The sequence below is a fragment of the Rhamphochromis longiceps genome, linkage group LG15, assembly GCF_057381845.1.
Source record: "Rhamphochromis longiceps isolate RC_006_pf linkage group LG15, R_longiceps_female_GT1.1, whole genome shotgun sequence".
NCBI classification, from domain to species: Eukaryota; Metazoa; Chordata; class Actinopteri; order Cichliformes; family Cichlidae; genus Rhamphochromis; species Rhamphochromis longiceps.
The window spans coordinates 32,359,679-32,378,758 of NC_140571.1; the positions used below are offsets into that span (position 1 = coordinate 32,359,679).

The 19,080-nt window shown below is 40.5% G+C and overlaps 1 protein-coding gene across 5 annotated transcripts in view; it reads right to left on the bottom strand.

Moving 5' to 3' along the window:
- enah (ENAH actin regulator) overlaps positions 1 to 19,080 on the bottom strand; it is a 146,392-nt gene that overhangs the window by 33,641 nt on the left and 93,671 nt on the right. For all 5 annotated transcript variants that reach the window (XM_085383113.1, XM_085383112.1, XM_085383114.1 and 2 more), the window contains exon 4: positions 5,427 to 5,499. In XM_085383113.1, the coding sequence (XP_085239239.1) occupies positions 5,427 to 5,499 (73 nt within the window). The remainder of the gene's footprint in view (positions 1 to 5,426; positions 5,500 to 19,080) is intronic.

A 19,080-nucleotide genomic window follows, 5' to 3' on the forward strand; every position in this document is an offset into this window, starting at 1 on the left:
GATAGCAAGGAGCAGACAGCTGAGTTTATTAAAGTCCACTGAGACAATCTGCAAAATTCATTAAAAGTTTAATAAACTATCATCTTGTCTTTATTTTTAGTTAGCACATACCTTAAACACTTCAAGCTGTAAGCTAATGATAGTTATATAAGCGCAGATGCACGCTGATGCAATAAGCTGTATGCATGCATGATCCGATTAGTTGACTAATCGCAAAAATAATTTGTGACTAGTCGACTATTAAATAGTCGTTTGTGGCAGCCCTAGTGGTCGCAAGTGCTGCAAGAGTCATCAGTCATCAGTGCGCTGCAACTTGATAACTACAGTTTATCAGTCAAACATCCTCTGGCATTAATGTCAGGTGACAGTGCCAACCACTACACCACCATGACACCACATGTCCTTAACTTTACCTAATTTTAGGTGGCCATAGCTCTCTAGCATTGCTAAAATACTGTCTGAAACCACATCAGTCTTCCTGATGTAGAGCCTTGGCTATGAATATGAGCCATAGTTGATCCCACAGCAACACAAGCTACCCGCTGAAGTTTAGAAAATTTAGAATTAAAAGGCTCAAAAATGGCTTTTAGATTGCCATGGATTAACTACGGGTGTGTCTACAGTCAGATGAAAACCACAAACCTTTCGAGTGATTAGCTGAAGTAGGCAGGATGTACAGTGGAGGTAAACAGAGCCAAGACTGAATTCACGTGTTGGACAGTTTGGTCAGATCAGCAAACACTACAAACTGACCCTACAAATTAAAATCCCATGATGACCGTTTCACAGATGTTCCAATAAACAGTCAACAAAACCAGCTGGATCACAGAGAGTGGTATAATGAGGGGATGTAAGACAGCCATCTGTTGTTCAAAAAGTAATATTTGTAAACCCAAGAGTCCAAAGCTTGCAGTGAGTTTGTGTTTCTTTTAATAAAGCAGAAAGGTTAGTACTAATGTGCATTTAATTTTTACACTACTCTCCTCACATCGCCTCTTCTCCCGTCACCGACCCCCTCGCTTTTCTCAACCTATGTTCTCTTTGATCCACACATCCTTTGCACACTCTTCCACGGGCTTGACAGTAGCCTCTGTATCATAAGATGACCTCCGTCACGTTTTCACTTCCTGCCTGTCTGTCATCTGCTGCTAAGTGTGGAATGTGACTGGAACTGGGAACAAGAGCATGGAAGGGAAGGTAAGAAGGAAGAGATCGATGACAGCAGGCAGAGACAAAACGGTAAAAGAGAAAAGCAATAGGGAAGTAGGAAAAAAAGCAAGAAGAAATGGAGGGGACGCCAGCTGCCAGATTCAAGTTCCCCTCCAACACAATTAGAAGTACTGAGGCCCACTTTCACAGAAATCACTGCACTTTTCCATTTATTTCTAATAATGAGATAAACTAAAACAAGTAATCTAATGTTTCCTTCCACTATGGGAAGAAGTTTGGTGGGTGGCCATGTCAAAAACACCATATAGATTATTGCATTTTGCATGTGTCTGCAAGTCTAAGTTCCCTTTGAATTTTGCAGGAATGCAAAGATGATTTTGCAGTATGTTGGAAAAATCTGTCTTAAGCATTACTGGACTTGCTGTGGCAGCCGGTTAAAAAGGTGCATGTAAACAGTCTAAGTAGTCTATGCCAGAAGCACAAATGCAACACCGTTCTAATCAAATTACGAAATCCCCCCCCCCCCAAAAAAAACAAACAAACAAACAAATAAACAAACAAAAACAAAACCCCAAAACAAAGACCCCAGTTCAGCCAAAACCCACATTTACTCAATGCCTTCACTGTTTCGCAGTACACAATACTTTAAAATAATGACGTGTTCAGCAGGATTGGAGTTTGGTTATTTGGAGAATCATCACATTTGCAATGTGCTTGAACACCTGGATTGATCATGTTTCAAGTGTTACACATTTCACTTTGATGCCCCTATTTATTTCTCACTTCACTGTTAACTCCACGTAGTTGTAATATGGTGTTGTTGGTTGACTCATGTGGCGCATTAAGACAAAACTATTAAGACAGCCAAGGCGTCTCAAGAATTGCTCTGCCTGTGAGAGTGCTGAACAGGTTCTGAACCTTAGCCAACAGCTGTGCTCCATTAATGCAGCCCGGTGTGTATCCATGTAACTGTGTGTGTAGCTGTTCCATGGTTTCTATATTACCTCAAGAACAAGTGGCCTTGTATGGAGAAGAAAAACAAGGTTTTGTTTGAGTGTATGCGCGCATAAGACTGTATATCCACAGCATTCAGAGGCCTTATGTTACAGCTGAGCTTTGCTGGTGTCACTAAGCACATAAAGATGACAATTGTTATTCTCTGCCGTTAATCATTTTAAAACAATAATACAGCCCAATCTCTGAGCATAGCTACTATTTTACCATTTGTTTATACTTAAATTTGGCCCACGGCTTTAAACTGTTCCCACAGACTGTATCTAAAAGATGGACCTCACCCACTGATGAATAATCTTATTTTATTTTCTTGATTTGCCATCACATTGCACGCTCAAACAGAAGTGACTCAATCACAAGAAGGTCTGTTCTAATTCCCACCTTGCTTTATCATTGTTCTAGGCATTAACCAGGGCCTTACAAACTTAACTTACGAAATAATCACCACTGTGTGCATAAAAATGCATGGTATGTCCTTCAATATCAATCATACAGATTATTCAATAACTTCTGTAACAAAGTAACGACATAATGGCTTGATCAGTATGAGGAGAAGAAGAGAGTGCAGGCAGAGTGGACATTGGTGTCAGAGGTGATCTGTGACAGATGGTAGTGAGACCTCACCAAAGAGAAAGAAGGAAAACTAAAAGTGGCAAAGTGTAAATGTTAGGATTTTTACTGAGTGTGAACAAGATGGACACAATTAGAAATGAGCATGTCAGAGGGACAGATCGGGTTCAGAAACTTGGAGCTACTGTTAGAGAGGCTAGGTGAGATAGTTTGGACATGTGCAGGAGGAGGGAGTCTGGATAATATAGGCAAAAGGATGGCGCAGATGGAGCTGCCAATCAGGAGGAAAACAGGAAGACCACAGGATGGATGTAGTGAAGGAGGACATGTAGAGGGTTGCTGGGATACGTTGAGATGGAGGCAGATTATCTGTTGTGGCTCCCTCTGAAGGGAGCAGCCGAAAGCCAACAACAATGAAGACGTAGCAGTAACTAATCAGATTACTGGATTTAGAGAGCAGGGAGGAGGAACGTAGTAAAGCGATGAGTTGAGAAAGGGAAATTATGTTTGGTGCAGTAAAGTGTGGTCAGACCAGAAACAACGGTCTTCTTCTGCTAACACAACATTAATTCTCTTTACAAGCATCTGCACAGACAGCATGCTAACATGCTAAAACAAAGTTAGAAGCAGCAAAGCAGCCAAAGCCTGATCTTCAACAGGTAACAAAAGCAGTGGTTAGTGTTGTAGCATCCATTTCTACCTGTCCTGTTCCTACAGCAGGAATAGGACCTGGTTTACAACTTTGTTGACAAAGATCCTGTGTGCATCCTCATTAGGACAGGGACATGTGTCAGCATGTGGGAATATAAGCTTTAGGCTTATATCAGCAGTCCCCGACCTTTTTTGCGCCACGTACCGGTTTATGTCAGGCAATATTTTCACGAACTGGGCTTGAGGTGTCACGGATAAATACAACAAAATCAGTACCAGTACCAAAAAAACAAAAGATTTACTCATAACACAGGGAAAAGACTAGAGATGGACCGATCCGATATTACGTATCGGTATCGGTCCGATACTGACCTAAATTACTGGATCGGATATCGGAGAAAAATAAAAAATGTAATCCGATCCATTAAATATCACGAAAGCAGCTCACAAAACTTGCGACACGCCGTAACTCACCTCAGAACGTTAGCACGTCGGAGCAGTATGCATCACGTGATAGAGCGGCTGTGGCATGCAGGACCTGTGGTGGTCTGGATAGCATTTGGAGCTTCGCTAGCAACCCGGCATTTCATCTCCGACAAAGTTATCCCCGAGAGAAGTAAAGCAAGTGTGTAAGTCCATCTCTGAATGTTTGTAAAGCATTCCTGCATTAAGCTTAACAAGCGACTGCCTCTTCTTGCTGCTACTTCAATCATGAAACTGCTTAACGATCAGCTGATCGGCTTTTCTGTCGCGAGTCCGTCTCTCTTGTTTGTTTTTGGCCCACTTTGCACCAGAAAGAGGAAACCAGCGGATAAACAACAGCAGCACGTTTAAGCTTGATAAGCTGTTGTTAGAATTTATTTAATATTACTTTCTACTCCAGGATCTTTTTCTACGTAGCTGACGCTGGTAACTGTGCAGGGGCGGATCTAGCAAAGTTTAGCCAGGGGGGCCGATAGGGCATTAACAGGGAAAAGGGGCCACAAAGACATACTTTTCTTTCTTATTCTCATTTAAAATGTCTAGCTTTTAATAAATAATTATCTGACACCCAAAGTTTTAATTTGATGCAAAATGAATAGAAGTCCATTACTGTATATAGTGACTATTAAGTCTAATATATATATACTGTATACACCCTAGTAAGCTATAGTACTTTTTCCTTTGGGAAGGTACCATCTGTGCAGTCTGCAATTTTGTTGAAGAAAGATGTTGAATCTATTTAATATTTCTTGAAAAATAATTGATTTCTGTGCATTTTTTTTCACACTGCATCAAATTAAGGTTGATTACGTCGATTAAGCATCATGAGGTGGAGCGTGAGGGGTGGTTCCCTATTTTTTATTTATTTATTTTTGTTGTTGCTGGGAGTTGGAACCCTATTAGTTAGGTTGCTTAATATTTATGCTAAGTACTCTTTAAAATACCAGAATAGGGAGGATGGTGTAGGTTTAAGTTTATTAGATTGATCAGTATTGCTGAACTATGAAATATTTTTTTTTGCATACAGGTATAACAGAATAGCTTTAGTGTAGTTGTTGTTTTAAACTTGAGTATGAACTTATACAAAATGCAGCAAGATATTTAAAAAACAGCTTTGTTGATTAAAAAACACTATATCGGATTCATATCGGTATCGGCAGATATCCAAATTTATGATATCGGTATCGGTATCGGACATAAAAAAGTGGTATCGTGCCATCTCTAGAAAAGACCCAGGAAAAGGGAGTTAACGAAAAAAAAAAATCATGATAAAAACCCTAAAAATCATAAATTTCAAACGACTCACGGACCGGGGTTGGGGACCGCTGGTTTATATCATTACTGGTAATTATGTGCCATTATATTCCATGCCATGGTACAGTGTAACACAAAAGTAATGTAACAAGTAGTGTGAAGAAGTACTCGCCAGGTAGCGATTAATATCATGTATTACTTATTTCAATACATGATATGTAATGCATTACTTAGTGTTGGACCCTGCATTATGACAGACTTTAAGCATGAAAAGTAGTCCTTACCTCCTCTGCAGGTCCATCTCCTCTGGTGTGGGACCATTCTGAACCTGGGGGCCCTGTCTGGGCAACGTAGGACCTGTAGAGGGCAACACACACACACACACACACACACACACACACACGGCAACTGTTAGACATTTAGCTCACATGATCATTGTTCCAGTCAAAGCCTCTGACCTATCAAAATACAAGGTTTTTAAGGTAACCTGTGCAAAGAGCTGCTCAGAGCAGTTCATAGTGAAAGCAGGGAGATTCTCCTGGTTGCCATAGTAACCAAATTATCTGGCAAAATATCTGCAGTTTATCTGGCTTCTGTAGCTCTCTGGTGGCTTCATGTCCTGTAAAGCCATTTCTGGCAGACACTTGTTATTTGCTAAGAAAGGGAGGTAAATACTCGGAGCTGGACTGAAGCGCCAGGTCTGAGAGAAGAAAGAGAAAAAGCAGCACCACGAAGAAAAAACAAAACTAGCACCAAAAGGCTTTGTGGAATCTTTAACACGCTCACGTTTCATATTTGATCCAAACACGCAAACACTCAGTGCTTCCACATACATCTGCTACACTCCAGGTTCAAGTCATGCCACCACCCCACCCTCTTCCTGTAGGAACATTTGGATGCAGAGCAGTTCTCCCTTTCTTTTGTTAACTGAGATGCATCTCAGACTCCCAGGGGGGCTTTGAGCTTTCAGTGTGTCCAGTTAGTTTTTTTTGTTTGTTTTTCCAAAGGAAACATCATCACAATAAAGAGCAGTGTGAAAAATAACAGGTACTTTAAGCTTAAAATAAAAGTAATAAACAATGATATGAGTTTCTGCAATGAAGTAAATTCAAAGTGTAGATGATGGAAATCACAGAATTAGCCCTGTTTCATTTGAAACACTGAATTTAGAACATCCAGTCATTTTTATAAAAGCTCAAAACCTTCTGAACAGAAACCGTCATGTATCCATATTAGTGTGTACCACAAATACTACAAGTTTCCAGTCATTCAGAGAACAATCGCCACCATATTACCCACTTTTCTCTTTTATCAGCCATTTTTATAACCAAGCAGGTACAGCAGGTGTGTGTGAGAGTGTGTGTTTGTGTGTTTTGTATACAGACGAAGCAATAGGAACTAGTCAGAATCATGCGAGCCGAACTGAAGACAAACACAATTTTCTGAGAATCTGCCAAGTCTGTCTGACAGTGACCTATCATGCTTTTATTCTTGTAAGTGTTACATTACAAATGCAGTTTGAAATGATCTGCGGTAATTTTAAAATGACTCAATATCAGTGCAGCACCATGGGTCAACCATATTACGACGCGGCTGGGGGGAAAACGTAGAGCATCACAAATATGATTCCTGCAAGGAAGGACCAGTTTGACTATTATTGATCTTTTGAGGGGTAACATCAGCACCTAAACAGGAGAAAAGAAAGCTATTAACCAAAAAGGCTAAATCTTTATAACTACAAGGACTGCTTTTTTCAAAGAAGATATTTATGATTTGTACAAAATGAGTAATCTAGCTCTTCTAGACAGTAAACATCTGTTCACACAACAACAACACAGAAAAAGGTCTGATTGGAATAAGCAAGCCGGTCTTGTTAGATCCCATCTCCAGTCTAACACCAATGGCCGTCGGCCACCGAAAACTTCAATATTAATAAAATGCAGAAGAAAATGAACAGCATCCCCCACAGGCAGGGAGCTGTGAACACAATATGCAGCATCTGCAATTGCAAGCAGGTTTTGTCTGATTGGCTGCCCCTTATAAATGGGAAGTAGGTGGGTCTTCTGTGCCCAGAGCCATAGCTGTGTGCCTGAAATGGCCAAATGATGGCCTCTCTGTGACTTCATGCAGATCTGAGAGTAGAAAATAGAACATTTTTTAATTGTTGTTTAATAAAAAAATAAAAAAAATAAAAAAAAGGTAAAACAAATCCTGCATGAGTGAAACACTGACAGCTCTGTGTACTTTACACTCACTAATGAGCTAACTTTTACCTAAAGAGGGGCATTAGTCAGAAGGACCAAAGTGGTGCTGTGTACATAAAACACACACAGCAATGAGAAGCTTCTGGATCTGCACGGAGCAGATTTGAGTGTAATTAGTATTCAGCCAAGTCCTGACCGTATCAACAGACCGAGACAGAAAGATAAAAGGGGCTGAATCTGGGCTGCAACCAGGCTCATGACTGCATCTGAATACCAACGTGCTCACACACATTGCCTCTACTTAACACTGCCATTGGTATTGACAGCAGCTACTTTTCCCACAAGGGGAGAATACGAGGTTTGCCACGTCTGTGTCAAAGCAATCAGAGCACAGGAACAACAGCTCTCTTTATGTTACTTCCTTTTCTTCCACTTGCCTTATCTCAGCATTTTTTGTTCAATTTCAGACTTTTAGGTCATCTGCAAGAAATGGTGAAGGATTTTCTGTCACCATAAAAGGCCACTTGACAAAAGAGTATCCAAGCAGAAATAGCCAAATATTTGGAATACAGATTATAGAGTTAAAAGGGGAGATATGAGTCAGCGTGGTGCCATTAAGGCCTTCATTTATCAGTCGTAAATACTAGCTGTTTGTTTTGAGGACAGGTCCATACCATAAAAAACAAAAAACCTACTTGATTAAAATATGACTGATCTCTCCTTCAAGGCCATCTACTAAACACTTCTGGACCATTTTAAGACGTTAAATCAAAACTGTGACCCTTCAGCTTGATTCATTTTTTCCATTTTCCAGAAAGCAAAAAACACAAAAAAGACAATGGAGGCAAAAAAAAAAGAAAAGAAAAGAAAAAAAGCTGTCCGCAAGAGATGGCCCAGAACGCAGTTCAGATCATTCACATAATTTTATGTGAGTGTTCTCCCAAAGACACCTCAGGGTGTTGCAGTAGAAGCTTGGATTGCCACAAACACCCAAGTGGAAGACTGTGGGCATGGACAAAATCCTTTGGGGTGCTCAACTGGATGGGATGTGGGAAATGTGGAGAATGTGCCAATGCCTTGGGCTCTGGTTCAAATTATCATGAGATGCTCCTGTGCAGTTTGTGTGTTGTGATGGAGAGCCGCGTCTATCTGGGGAAAACTGCTGCCTTCAGGGAACCCCTTTGCTTTGGAAGTACAAATGTACTCAGTTATTTGTTTGAACCCTGCACTGTCACAACACGTAACACTGATATATTCACCTACATCCAAGTTATCTGATATTTACGACACTGTTTTTGTTACCTTTTTGTAAGTTGATTATATAAAGCAAAGAAAGTTTTATTTTTCATTAAATTCCATTAGGCATTTGAATTTTTTAAATTTCTAAATCTTCCAATTTAGCTTTCATATTTGTGAGGAAACGCTGGTTTTACTACAGGATTTCAATAGCTGGATAAATTATAGAGAGTCTAGTCTTTATTTACGCACTCAGAAATGAGATATGTAGATTCCAATTTAAAAATTATTTGTTTGAAAGAAAACTTAGCATGGTGACACGTTTTGGTGACACCCCAAGATTTTAGCATTTATCTGGTGCCAGTTTATTACCAAAGAAAAAGAAGAAACCTTTAACCTCGGCTCAGCTAACTAATGCTACCACACCCTGTCATCTACGCATAGACACAGACAATCATACGCTCTCATATTTACACTTATGGGCAATTTAGAGTTACCAATTAACCTAACCCCACTAACTGCATGTCTTTGGACTGTGGGAGGAAGCCGGAGTACCTGGAGAGAATTCACGCCAACACAGAGAGAACATGCGAACTCCACACAGAAAGGCCCTAGCCTGATGATGGAATTGAACTCAGGACTTTCTTGCTGTGAGGCAACAGTGCTAACCGCCCTACCACCCCAATTTTTGAACCTCTTATTTTTATTCATGAATTTAAAACAGGCTAACACAGAGTGAGACATAACCATTCACCATCACAACAGCAGCCATTTGTTATATTGGCCAACTGAAGTTATATTAGTAACTTCACTATCAAGTTTATCAGTCAGATATGTTTTGCTAGTTTAGTCCCTGGTAAATGGATCTGTATTCACGCAGACCCAGATGGATGCACTGGGGCTACAGTACCTTGTGTACAAAAAAAAACAAACCCCATGGAAAATATCAAAAAAATAATCCACAAAACAGCAAGGCTGCGAAAGGTGAACCGCATCAAAGAGAGGGACCACTGTATTTATGAGAGATGTGAGTTTGCTAGTCCTGAGCAAGAAATGCAGATCAACTCCTAAATATTTATTTGTTGAAATCACACATGAAGACGAAAACATGTGCTTAATTTTTGGAGAGCAGGTTTCTGTGAGGATTACTTAGAATCGCCATTACAAGACTAAACACACAGAAATACAAGAACCTTACAGATGCAGAGCAGAGACAGACAGCTGAAGGACTGCTAGCAAACCTGCAAACACAAGGACTTTTTAACCAAACTTTATACATCCATTTACCATAAAACTAGCTAAAAACTGTAATCCATTCTTTGATGGTGGCTGTTGCAGTAAAAAGAAGAAGGAGAAAAAAAGAAGCAAGAATATGGCGCTCTCCAGGTAACAAGTTACATCGGGGCTACTGTGGGAACTTGAGCGCTTCAGTTGGAAAACAAAGCAGGCAATTTTGACTTTTCCTCCTGTTTATTTGTGTAATAAATGCAATAGTCTGAGAGCTGGCAGCCATGTACTGAATGAAAGAGGCTTCTACAGGAAGTCATTTGTTCAGAGGTAACATGCCTGGATAGGCTCAGCTGAAAACTGGCATGATAATAAATACCTAATGTTGATTCTAAAACTTAGAAGACACCTGATTTTATATTTGAGAAAATAACTACAGGAGTTATAAAGAGTGGCTAAGCTGTGACTTCAGATTCTGATTTATGTAAAAAGCACAAAGCACAGAGCGTCCTTAGATTGTTGATAAATATCACAGAGGGGGAAAGGATTAGCACAAGCTAACATGGTTTGTGTGTGTTACCATCAGGATCCCAAAACTGAATATCAAAAACTAACACAGAAAATAGATGCAGCTTAGCACTTAAATAACAAACACAATGCTCTTAAAGCTACAGTGCCTTAAAAAAAAAAAAGAAAAAAGAAAACACTTCAGAGACACTTTAATCCCTGAACGTCAACATTGTGTACTGATTATCCCCAGCACAAAGTAAATCTGAACAAGACTGATACAGAGCACTTTTTTTGTTACCACCTCTGCATGTAGCTATCCATCTACTGTGATCCAAATCATCTCATCTTATTACCATGATGATTTCCTTCTAGTCCAGTCTTGAAATATTATCAAATGAAGGCAGTCTATATCTGCAACTGCTGACATGGTCCCTTGTCTCCATCTTCCACTGCCTGTGGGTGTAATTGTGTTACTGTCTGCTCTAATAGAGCTTATGTGCTAATGACAAGACTCAGACAGCAGCCTAGCAGGGCAACAGCCCCAAAAGCTGCTCAGGAGGGATGACTTTAAATCAAATCACCGGGTCAGACGCTCATTTAGGCCTCGTTTTCTCATTAGACCAAGCTTTTTATTACTGTATCTTAGTATTTAACTATTTAGCACAAGGAAGGCAAACGCCAAACCTGCCGGTGCTTGGAATGCTTTCTCAAAACACAGCCAGCCTCCCTTTTTGTCAAATGGATCGTCTCCTTAGAGCTGAAGTGATCCAATGACCCCAGACAACAGCACTTGGGAAAGGCTGGGAAAACAGGCAGAGAAAAAAGTAAAGCCAAAGACAAGTAGGAGGTTTAACAAAAAAAACAAAAAAAAAAAAGCAGTATATCATTAGATCACCATCAAGGTCTAAAACACTTTTTTGGAAACAAGAGTATTGGCAATGTGTCATCTCAGCAGGAGTACAAGGGAGATAATAGTTTATAGGAGATAACAGAAAATCTATAATTGCCATCCACTCACAAATCTGATAAGTAACTTTTCTTGAGCAACCTTGAAATGTCCTGCAGATACACACAAGTACAGTAGCCACTGACGGCCATCACTCCTGTATACCTACATGAGGGCAGCGTCATTGTGGGCCTCCTCTGGCAGCAAACGTAGCGCCACAGTCCGTGTGAGGCCCCGTCTGAACCGTTGCCAGGCCTCAGAGTCACTACCACCCTGCTGCCAGCTCCTCTTGTACAGTCCTGGGACGTCACATATAAAACCATAGCTCGGGCTCTCCAGAGTTTCCTCTGTCAATTCCTTGTGCCTTAGCTGTGCAGTGCCCACAGTGAGGGAGGTTTCTAACGCAGACTGATGCTTACGAGCAAAAGTTCCGTCAAAAGAAGACTCCTTTTAATAAAATAGCAGTGGCACAAGTTCTTTATTCTCTGCAGTCTGATGTCCTGATATCCCAATATCCGGACGGTGCAACTTTAAAAATGATGCTGGAATGCTGGGTGTGGTTTCTCTTTGTGCCAGTTCTCCAACAGATTAGAATTGATGGAAACAAAAGGAAGAGGGGAGGGAGGGATATAAAGTAGGAGGGAGGGATGAGCATAAGAGGGAGTGAGAGAGAGCAAAACTGCTGGAGATTCAGAGTGAGTAGAAAGAAACTGATGGGACATAAAAGGAAGATAAAGAGGCCAAAGGAAAAGAAATAGACCGGGTGTTGTGTACGTAATGTGGTACGATGGATTCCCTACCTGATGGGTTGGTCCACCGGTTTGTACTTCCTGGATCTAATCTATTATTTATGCACTGGATACAGAGAAGGACACATGCTGCTGCTCTCAATATCATTACCAGCATGTGCATGGAGATGTAGAGGGACTGAAACTCCACGGTTTGTCGTTTCACATAAATGTAGAATACCTAAATTATTCATTCAGATGACAAGAAATGGCATCAAACAGAAAGGCTTAGTTCACCCAAGTTAGAACACCATATAATGTCTAGACCTACAGACAGAGTGGATTTTCTTCTGTGAAATTCTCAAACGGACTAGCCACAGAAAAAAGTGTAACAATTAGAAAGACCTCTTTGAGCAAGCACCTGGCGACAGTGGGAAGGAAAAACTCAGTTTTAACAGGAAAAAACCAGGCTCAGGGAAGGGCAGCCATCTGCTTCGACTGTTTAGGGAGGGTGACTCCATGGTCATGATGACTCCATGGTCCATCCTGGACACCGAGCTCACACTCAAGCCCTAAAGACCATCCAAATAATATTTATAATCGATAAACAAAAGTATTTATAGCCTGTTGTCTGAGCCTGGAGTAGAATAAACATCAGTCTCAGTTCTCCAGACATCAGTCTGAATACAATCCAAACACCACTTTCAATATACTAGAAGATTTTTTGTTAGCCCATAATAAAAATAAAGATCAGAAATGTACATATTAAAGTTCTGGGTAGACAGAAACATCGAGGTTTAAAAGTAGTTTGGCTTAGTCAGTAGTGATATTAATATTTACCCCCCAAGCACTTGCTTATGATGTTTTGTTGCTATTTATTCACACACTTTGTGTCTGAGGAAAAAAAAGATACTGTTTTCAGTTCTATTGGTGAATGCCATTTAATGATCATTTACCAACGACAGTATCAGCCAAGCATCAGTACGGCTGCATCCCTGCTATGAACCAAGGTAACTGAAAGACAGGTAAGTCTGCTATTTTCTTCCATTGTGTTGGAGGCAGAAATCTCAGAATGATGGATGAGAAATTGTGCAAACAAGATTAAAACAGCTGTTTTGCTTGCTGGAAATGCAACGCTAGTCTGACAACCGTCTGACCTGAGGATGTCAGGGTCTGCACAGGACGGGGGTGCAGCATGGACTACAAGTCTACAATTAAGCTGGTACTAAACCAAGGTGATGTATTACTGGAAACAAACTATTTTATTATTTTTTTGAATCAATGACATGGTAACGATATTATTTTTGAGCTCACAGGAATTAAACAGCAATATTTCAGTCCTTTCCGATGTTTTATAAATCATTTATAATTTATAGAATATACTTCATTTTATTGACCAAACAAATAACAGCTGATTAAACCTCAATTTAAAACAAAAAAAACAAAAGCAGGAAAAAAAAAAAACTGGTTTTTTTTTTTTGGGGGGGGGGTTTAAAAAGTCAGGTTGAGCAAGCTTAAACTTTTTTGGTTCTATCCTCCACGTCTCATCAAAAATGAATATGGTGATTACCTTTTTTTTTTTTTAAAAAACCCAACCTTAGCATTAGTTATCGGAGCTATCTGATATGATCTGGACACAAAACACAAAAGTAAAGGGGGGGGGAAAAAGGTGCCATCAAACCTCGCAACCATCCCGTTTATACAAGTGAGGAGCTGACACTGTCAACTGCCAATAGGTCAAGGTATTTCTGTAGTGTATGTGTCTGCAGTGGACAAGCATTTATTCACTTCATTTCTCTATAAACATGTCCATCCGTCAAACCCTTAGGCACCAACATGCTAAAAAGCACACGGGGTTATAAATAATCTATGAAGCTCCGAGTTTCTGCTTTGGTACACACTTTGATCCACAGAGCCTTACGGTGTCACGAGGTCCTACATTTTTTAGCACACATGGCTACAGGGAGAACCAAAGCCAACAGCGTGTTAAGATACAGTCAGAGACATGCTGCCCTGGAAAACCGAATGAAATTCGAAATTGAAACTGCCTTCACACAGTCAAAGGTAACATGTAAGACAAATGTCCACAGCCAGCTTGATTTAGACTGTCTGGCACAAAGCTCAGACAGCAGGATTACAGGGACAACTTTTTACACACCTAAAGCTCACAGCGTCATATAGATCATGATGTCATCCTCCAAGGTCTGTTGTCGGGTAAAGTGGCCGCATCTATAGCCCATGCAGTAAGAGAGAACACGGCCGATCTACAGAAGTACATTATTCTAATCAAATCAGATTTTGGTCATATTTACCAGCTCAGAGCATTGAACTAACTCCATAAAATCGCTTCCATTGCATTTGCTTAATTCTGTTTACCACCCATAGAACAATAACAGTTTACTGAACTGCGTTTGAGTCCAACTGTGTAGCCAAATACGTATGCTGAGTGAAGCATTGTGTCTTCTGGCCATCATGAAAGGATGCAGGTGTAAGGTGCTTCAACAATATCTTGAATATCTGTCTAGTCATTACATCCTTTTTTTTTTTTTTTTTTTTATCTCCAGTTTGTTCTGCGGGTGTCTGCAGTTCTCCTACTGGCCAAATGCAGGCAGGATTGAGAGAGTTACTAGAAAACTAAGTATTTGTGACAGAGCCGGGAATGTGCCGTCCGCCTCAATCTCGTGCTTCCTGCTGAAGTCTGTGTCTTCGGAAAAGGAAGGTGAAATGGTTCTCCATCAATAACCATTATATTAGATAGCCAAGTAAATGGCTCATCTGGCACATAAACCTTTAAATTCTCTGCGTGGCTTCCAGCTTTCCTCATCAATTGCTCTGCCGCTGCCTGTCCAATCCCTTACCTCTGTTAACCTCATCCATTACTTCATTAATTTAAAGCAACCTTGCCATGACCTGATTGGATGGCTGACATTACACTAAGCAGGAACTTAAAAGCTCATAGATGCACTCCACCATCAAAAGCAGTGACTTTCAAGCTATTGGTTACTGGGATTCAAAAGCCTTCTCTCTTTGCAAAGCGAAGACACCAGAGTGAAATCTCTTCTTTGAAAATGGCTGATCCAGATGTTTCGTTGCTGCCGTTTTAAAAGATTTTAAAGATTTAACGTGTTCTTTTTATGTGTCCAAATTTAAAAGAACTTGGGCCTCTGGAAACCCCTGTTAAATCATTGACAAATTAAAATCTGAATTTGTGAATTTCTTCTTGATTTCATTTTTTACCATGCTGTTCAAGGTCAAGCTTAAAAGCTGTTACTCCTTAAATCAGAAAAACAACTTAAAAAGACAGGTGTTAGGAGTTAGATTCACACAGAATTTGCATCATTACAGGACCTCTGACTCAATCAGAGAGAGTACATTAATTATTATGTTAATTAGCGACAAATCCTGTTACAGACAGACGTGCAGGAGATTTAAGTAGCTGCGGGTCCAGGCTGAGCTGAGCCGTCTCCATCTGTTTCTGTATCTCCAACTCACTCAATGTGTCAAAGGATTATTTTGGGGCTCGTGGGAGTCACAATGTCTAGAGGGGCAGTAGGGTAATGATATCTATACCTCTGCTCAGCTACACATTTCAATCACCACCCCTTGAATGACTGCTGGAAATCCAATTCCAACCCAGTGCTCTGTCAGAATATCTGAGTGACAGGGCAGGGATGATTCTGAATCCATGTCAAACGACAGGGATCATCTGTCAGTGTGACACAACCTACAAACATGTACTTAATATAGTTTCAGATCTGCCCGGCAACCTGCAGAATCAAGGGTTATGGTAAACACTTGGAACTAGGGGAAAGCAGGGGGTTTGACTTAGAGGGGACCAGATGATCAATTCAACAACTGGATCACATAAGAAATTATTAACTGGTCAATCACTTCCCTCTAAATGTTAATTAAATGTAACTAATTTGTTGGTTGCAGACTCGCATGTAGAGCCAAACTGTTTGTGCCAACCTGTTTGGATGTAATGCAATGGCCCATCTACAGCAGGATGGAACCCAATGGTCCTGATCCAAGGACAGAATGAGTTCCACACACAGATAAAGGCAGAAAACAGGGCTGGCTTGGGTGTTCCTGTAAAGCTGCTCCCTCTACCTTACCCACGAGAATCTTTCACACACACAAAACCAATACTGTCATGAATTATATATTACTGAATGACTCATTATAGCTCGACAGGCTAATGGTAGCAGCAGCAGCAGCAGCAACAAGGATGGATCAGTTTGGACAAGAATGTGAGAGGAAAACACTACCAGACAGCAACAAAGTAGCTGTAGTCACATGGAGTGTTCAGTCACCTCCCCCCCCACAGTCTTCACTGTGAAAACTTGAATTAGAGAACGAAGAAAAAACAAAACAAAACAAAACAGAAATTAGAGATAAGCCTAAGTGGGGATGAGGAATGCAGCACAAGAGGGGGCAGCTGTACATAAAACTGCTTCATCAGCTTCTCCGGTAAAATGAGTCTCCGATCATTCAGAACTGGCAGTGAGTGCTCAAAAAGTGCCGAAAGGCTCATTTTGTCAGCATTAAATGACAAGAAATGGCAGCAGATTATTTTAGACTGAGAGAAGAGAGCATTCTGTGGGTAAATAATAAGACCTATTATCTATCTTCTTTTTCTTTTTTTTTAATTCGATATTTCATCATGTCAGAGCATTCCTCCAGTCTGCGACATCTTATGTGTGCAGGAACGTCGAGTTTCTTTTCCATGACTTGGAGTTGGGACACCGCAACAAAGTTTGCATTTTTTGGTCTAATTTTTGCTATTTGAATCTAAGAAAGGTTTAAAGACAAGCCAGCAGTGGAGATCCTTTAATTATACTACCACTCTGCTGATACCCTCCCAGCTCCTACAGATTCACACAAATTGTATTTAGCACATGATTAATGAGTAACAGCTGAATGACACAGATTCGCTTGACGCAAGGAATCTTTGCATTCCATGCTATAAGATTAAAGCACATATGACTTTGTGGGAATGCAATGATGAGCAGGAAATTTGGCACACACCATATAACTGGCCATTAACCAGAGACCAAAAGATGGAAACTTATTAGTGTGACTCAAGTCTTGTGGTGTCTGAGGATGTTTTGACCATCTGAGCTGAAAAATGATGACAGCCATAATTACAGCGTGGTTGTTTGGCTTTTTAACTCAAGTGTTTTGTTTACTTCCTCGTGAGTTTTGGCAAAGTTGAGCAAGATTTGGTTTCGGTGAGGGTTTTCTAGATTCATTATGATGTTTCCACTGAGTTGGGCCTGTACCCAAAAGAATACATGCCTTAAAGCTGCATATTCTAAGTACTGGTCTATATTCTAGATAAAGTAAGCAATGTTTCTTCCTGCTTAAAGGCCAATACTAACTGGTTTCCCAAACTATCATAATATTTATTGTAGTGATAATTAGAAACTATTACAAAGTTTTACACAGTAATATTCAGCCAGTATAGTAAAATTGCAAGGATTCCATATTAGCATGCCTCCGTTTATGGTAATTTTTTTTTTCTTTTTTTCTTTTTTTTAAACCAGATTTCCCAACCTTAGAATTAAAAAAAAAAATGGCTGTAGCTTCTAAATCTGAAAAATGAAGAGGCAAGTACTGTTGAAAAAAGAAGTCCAGTTTTATAGTAAACTAGGAAAATGGGGAAAAGGGCTGTGAGCACTTAAGTACCACCAACTTGAGTGAGGGAACAGGAAGGGAACTAAAATAGCTCATTTCAGACAGTGGATGATTAAGGGGGTTGCAAATGCGAAGCTGCTATAACAAAGTGAACAAATGAAAATATGGAGCTGAAGAGGAGCATGAAATATCCCGTGTAACATTTGTTCAGAGTCGTCTTAGGTTAGTTGGCTTCGCACTCTGTACTCTGGAAGCCGGTCAGTGGGCTTTTTGGTATTTCCGTACTCATAGCTGTGTTTTTATGCTTGGACGGCCTGTCAAACAAATCATTACATATATCACACCCAGCTGGCAAACACAAAGGAGGACTTGTGCTGTGGCTCACATGTACAATTAAACTTGTTTCTCTTTCAAAGATCATGAGACCATGGCAACTATGGTCAATCTTCCCTCCAGCCTTTTGACACTGTTGCTACACGACAACTAGAGCACAGCTTAACCAATGAAATTACAGGAGAGCTCTGCAGCCAATCAGGTTTCTGCAGAGTCCTCACTTCCGACTGACATGTGTCTGAGACTCATGGGACAAAATGCTTAGACACGCTGAGAAGGCGGCAGTGGAATATATTCATGTTTGACTGTTCATTTAACTCGACGACAGTAATGACATGATGGTTTACTGATGGATAAATCTTTGTGCCCATAACAGGTGTTCTATTAAAAAGCATATGAAATATAAGCAGTATTTGCAGCTTCTTTAAAACAACAGCAAACAGAGTGTTTGTCTGTTGTTTTTTAATCTTGATAAACAGCTCAAAATTAATTTTTAAAATTTCTTTTATTAATAAAAAAAAAAAATCGTTTGTAGTTTTACAAAAATACAAACGATTTTGCCTCATCATGCATAATCTAAAGACCAAACAGAGGCACGCAAGACAACATAAAACAGCCAAGCAGATAGGTGCTCCGGTTCAACACTTCTGCCAGGCTGACTACTCACTCCTGAGGATGATTTGAGCGCGGCTGATCTTCTGCTGCTCCTGGGGGAATCTGTGAACTCTTGCTGCGGCCGGCATGTCTGCGGATACTTCTGCAATGTATTTCTCTTTTTAAACTCTGTCACTTACTCTGTCCTGTTGCACACAACTTTCCTTTTGCCTCGGTCTCTCTAGTCCAGCTGTGCAGTCGTCTGCAAACTCGCGTTTGATGCCAGAGACCATGAGCTCATCGAGAAATAGAGGGGGGGGGGCTTCTGATGCAAGCGTGATCACACGCTGTCATGTTAAAACAAGAAAAACACATGCCAGACTGGTGTGGTGGACAGTTGCTGGGGGGAGTGCCGGACCCCAAAATGTTTACGCATTGCTCTCACTCATCCGTGACCTGCAACCCCCCCCCCTCCCGGTGGTCCAGGGACATACAGGCTGTTTCTATGAGATGAGGGATGAAA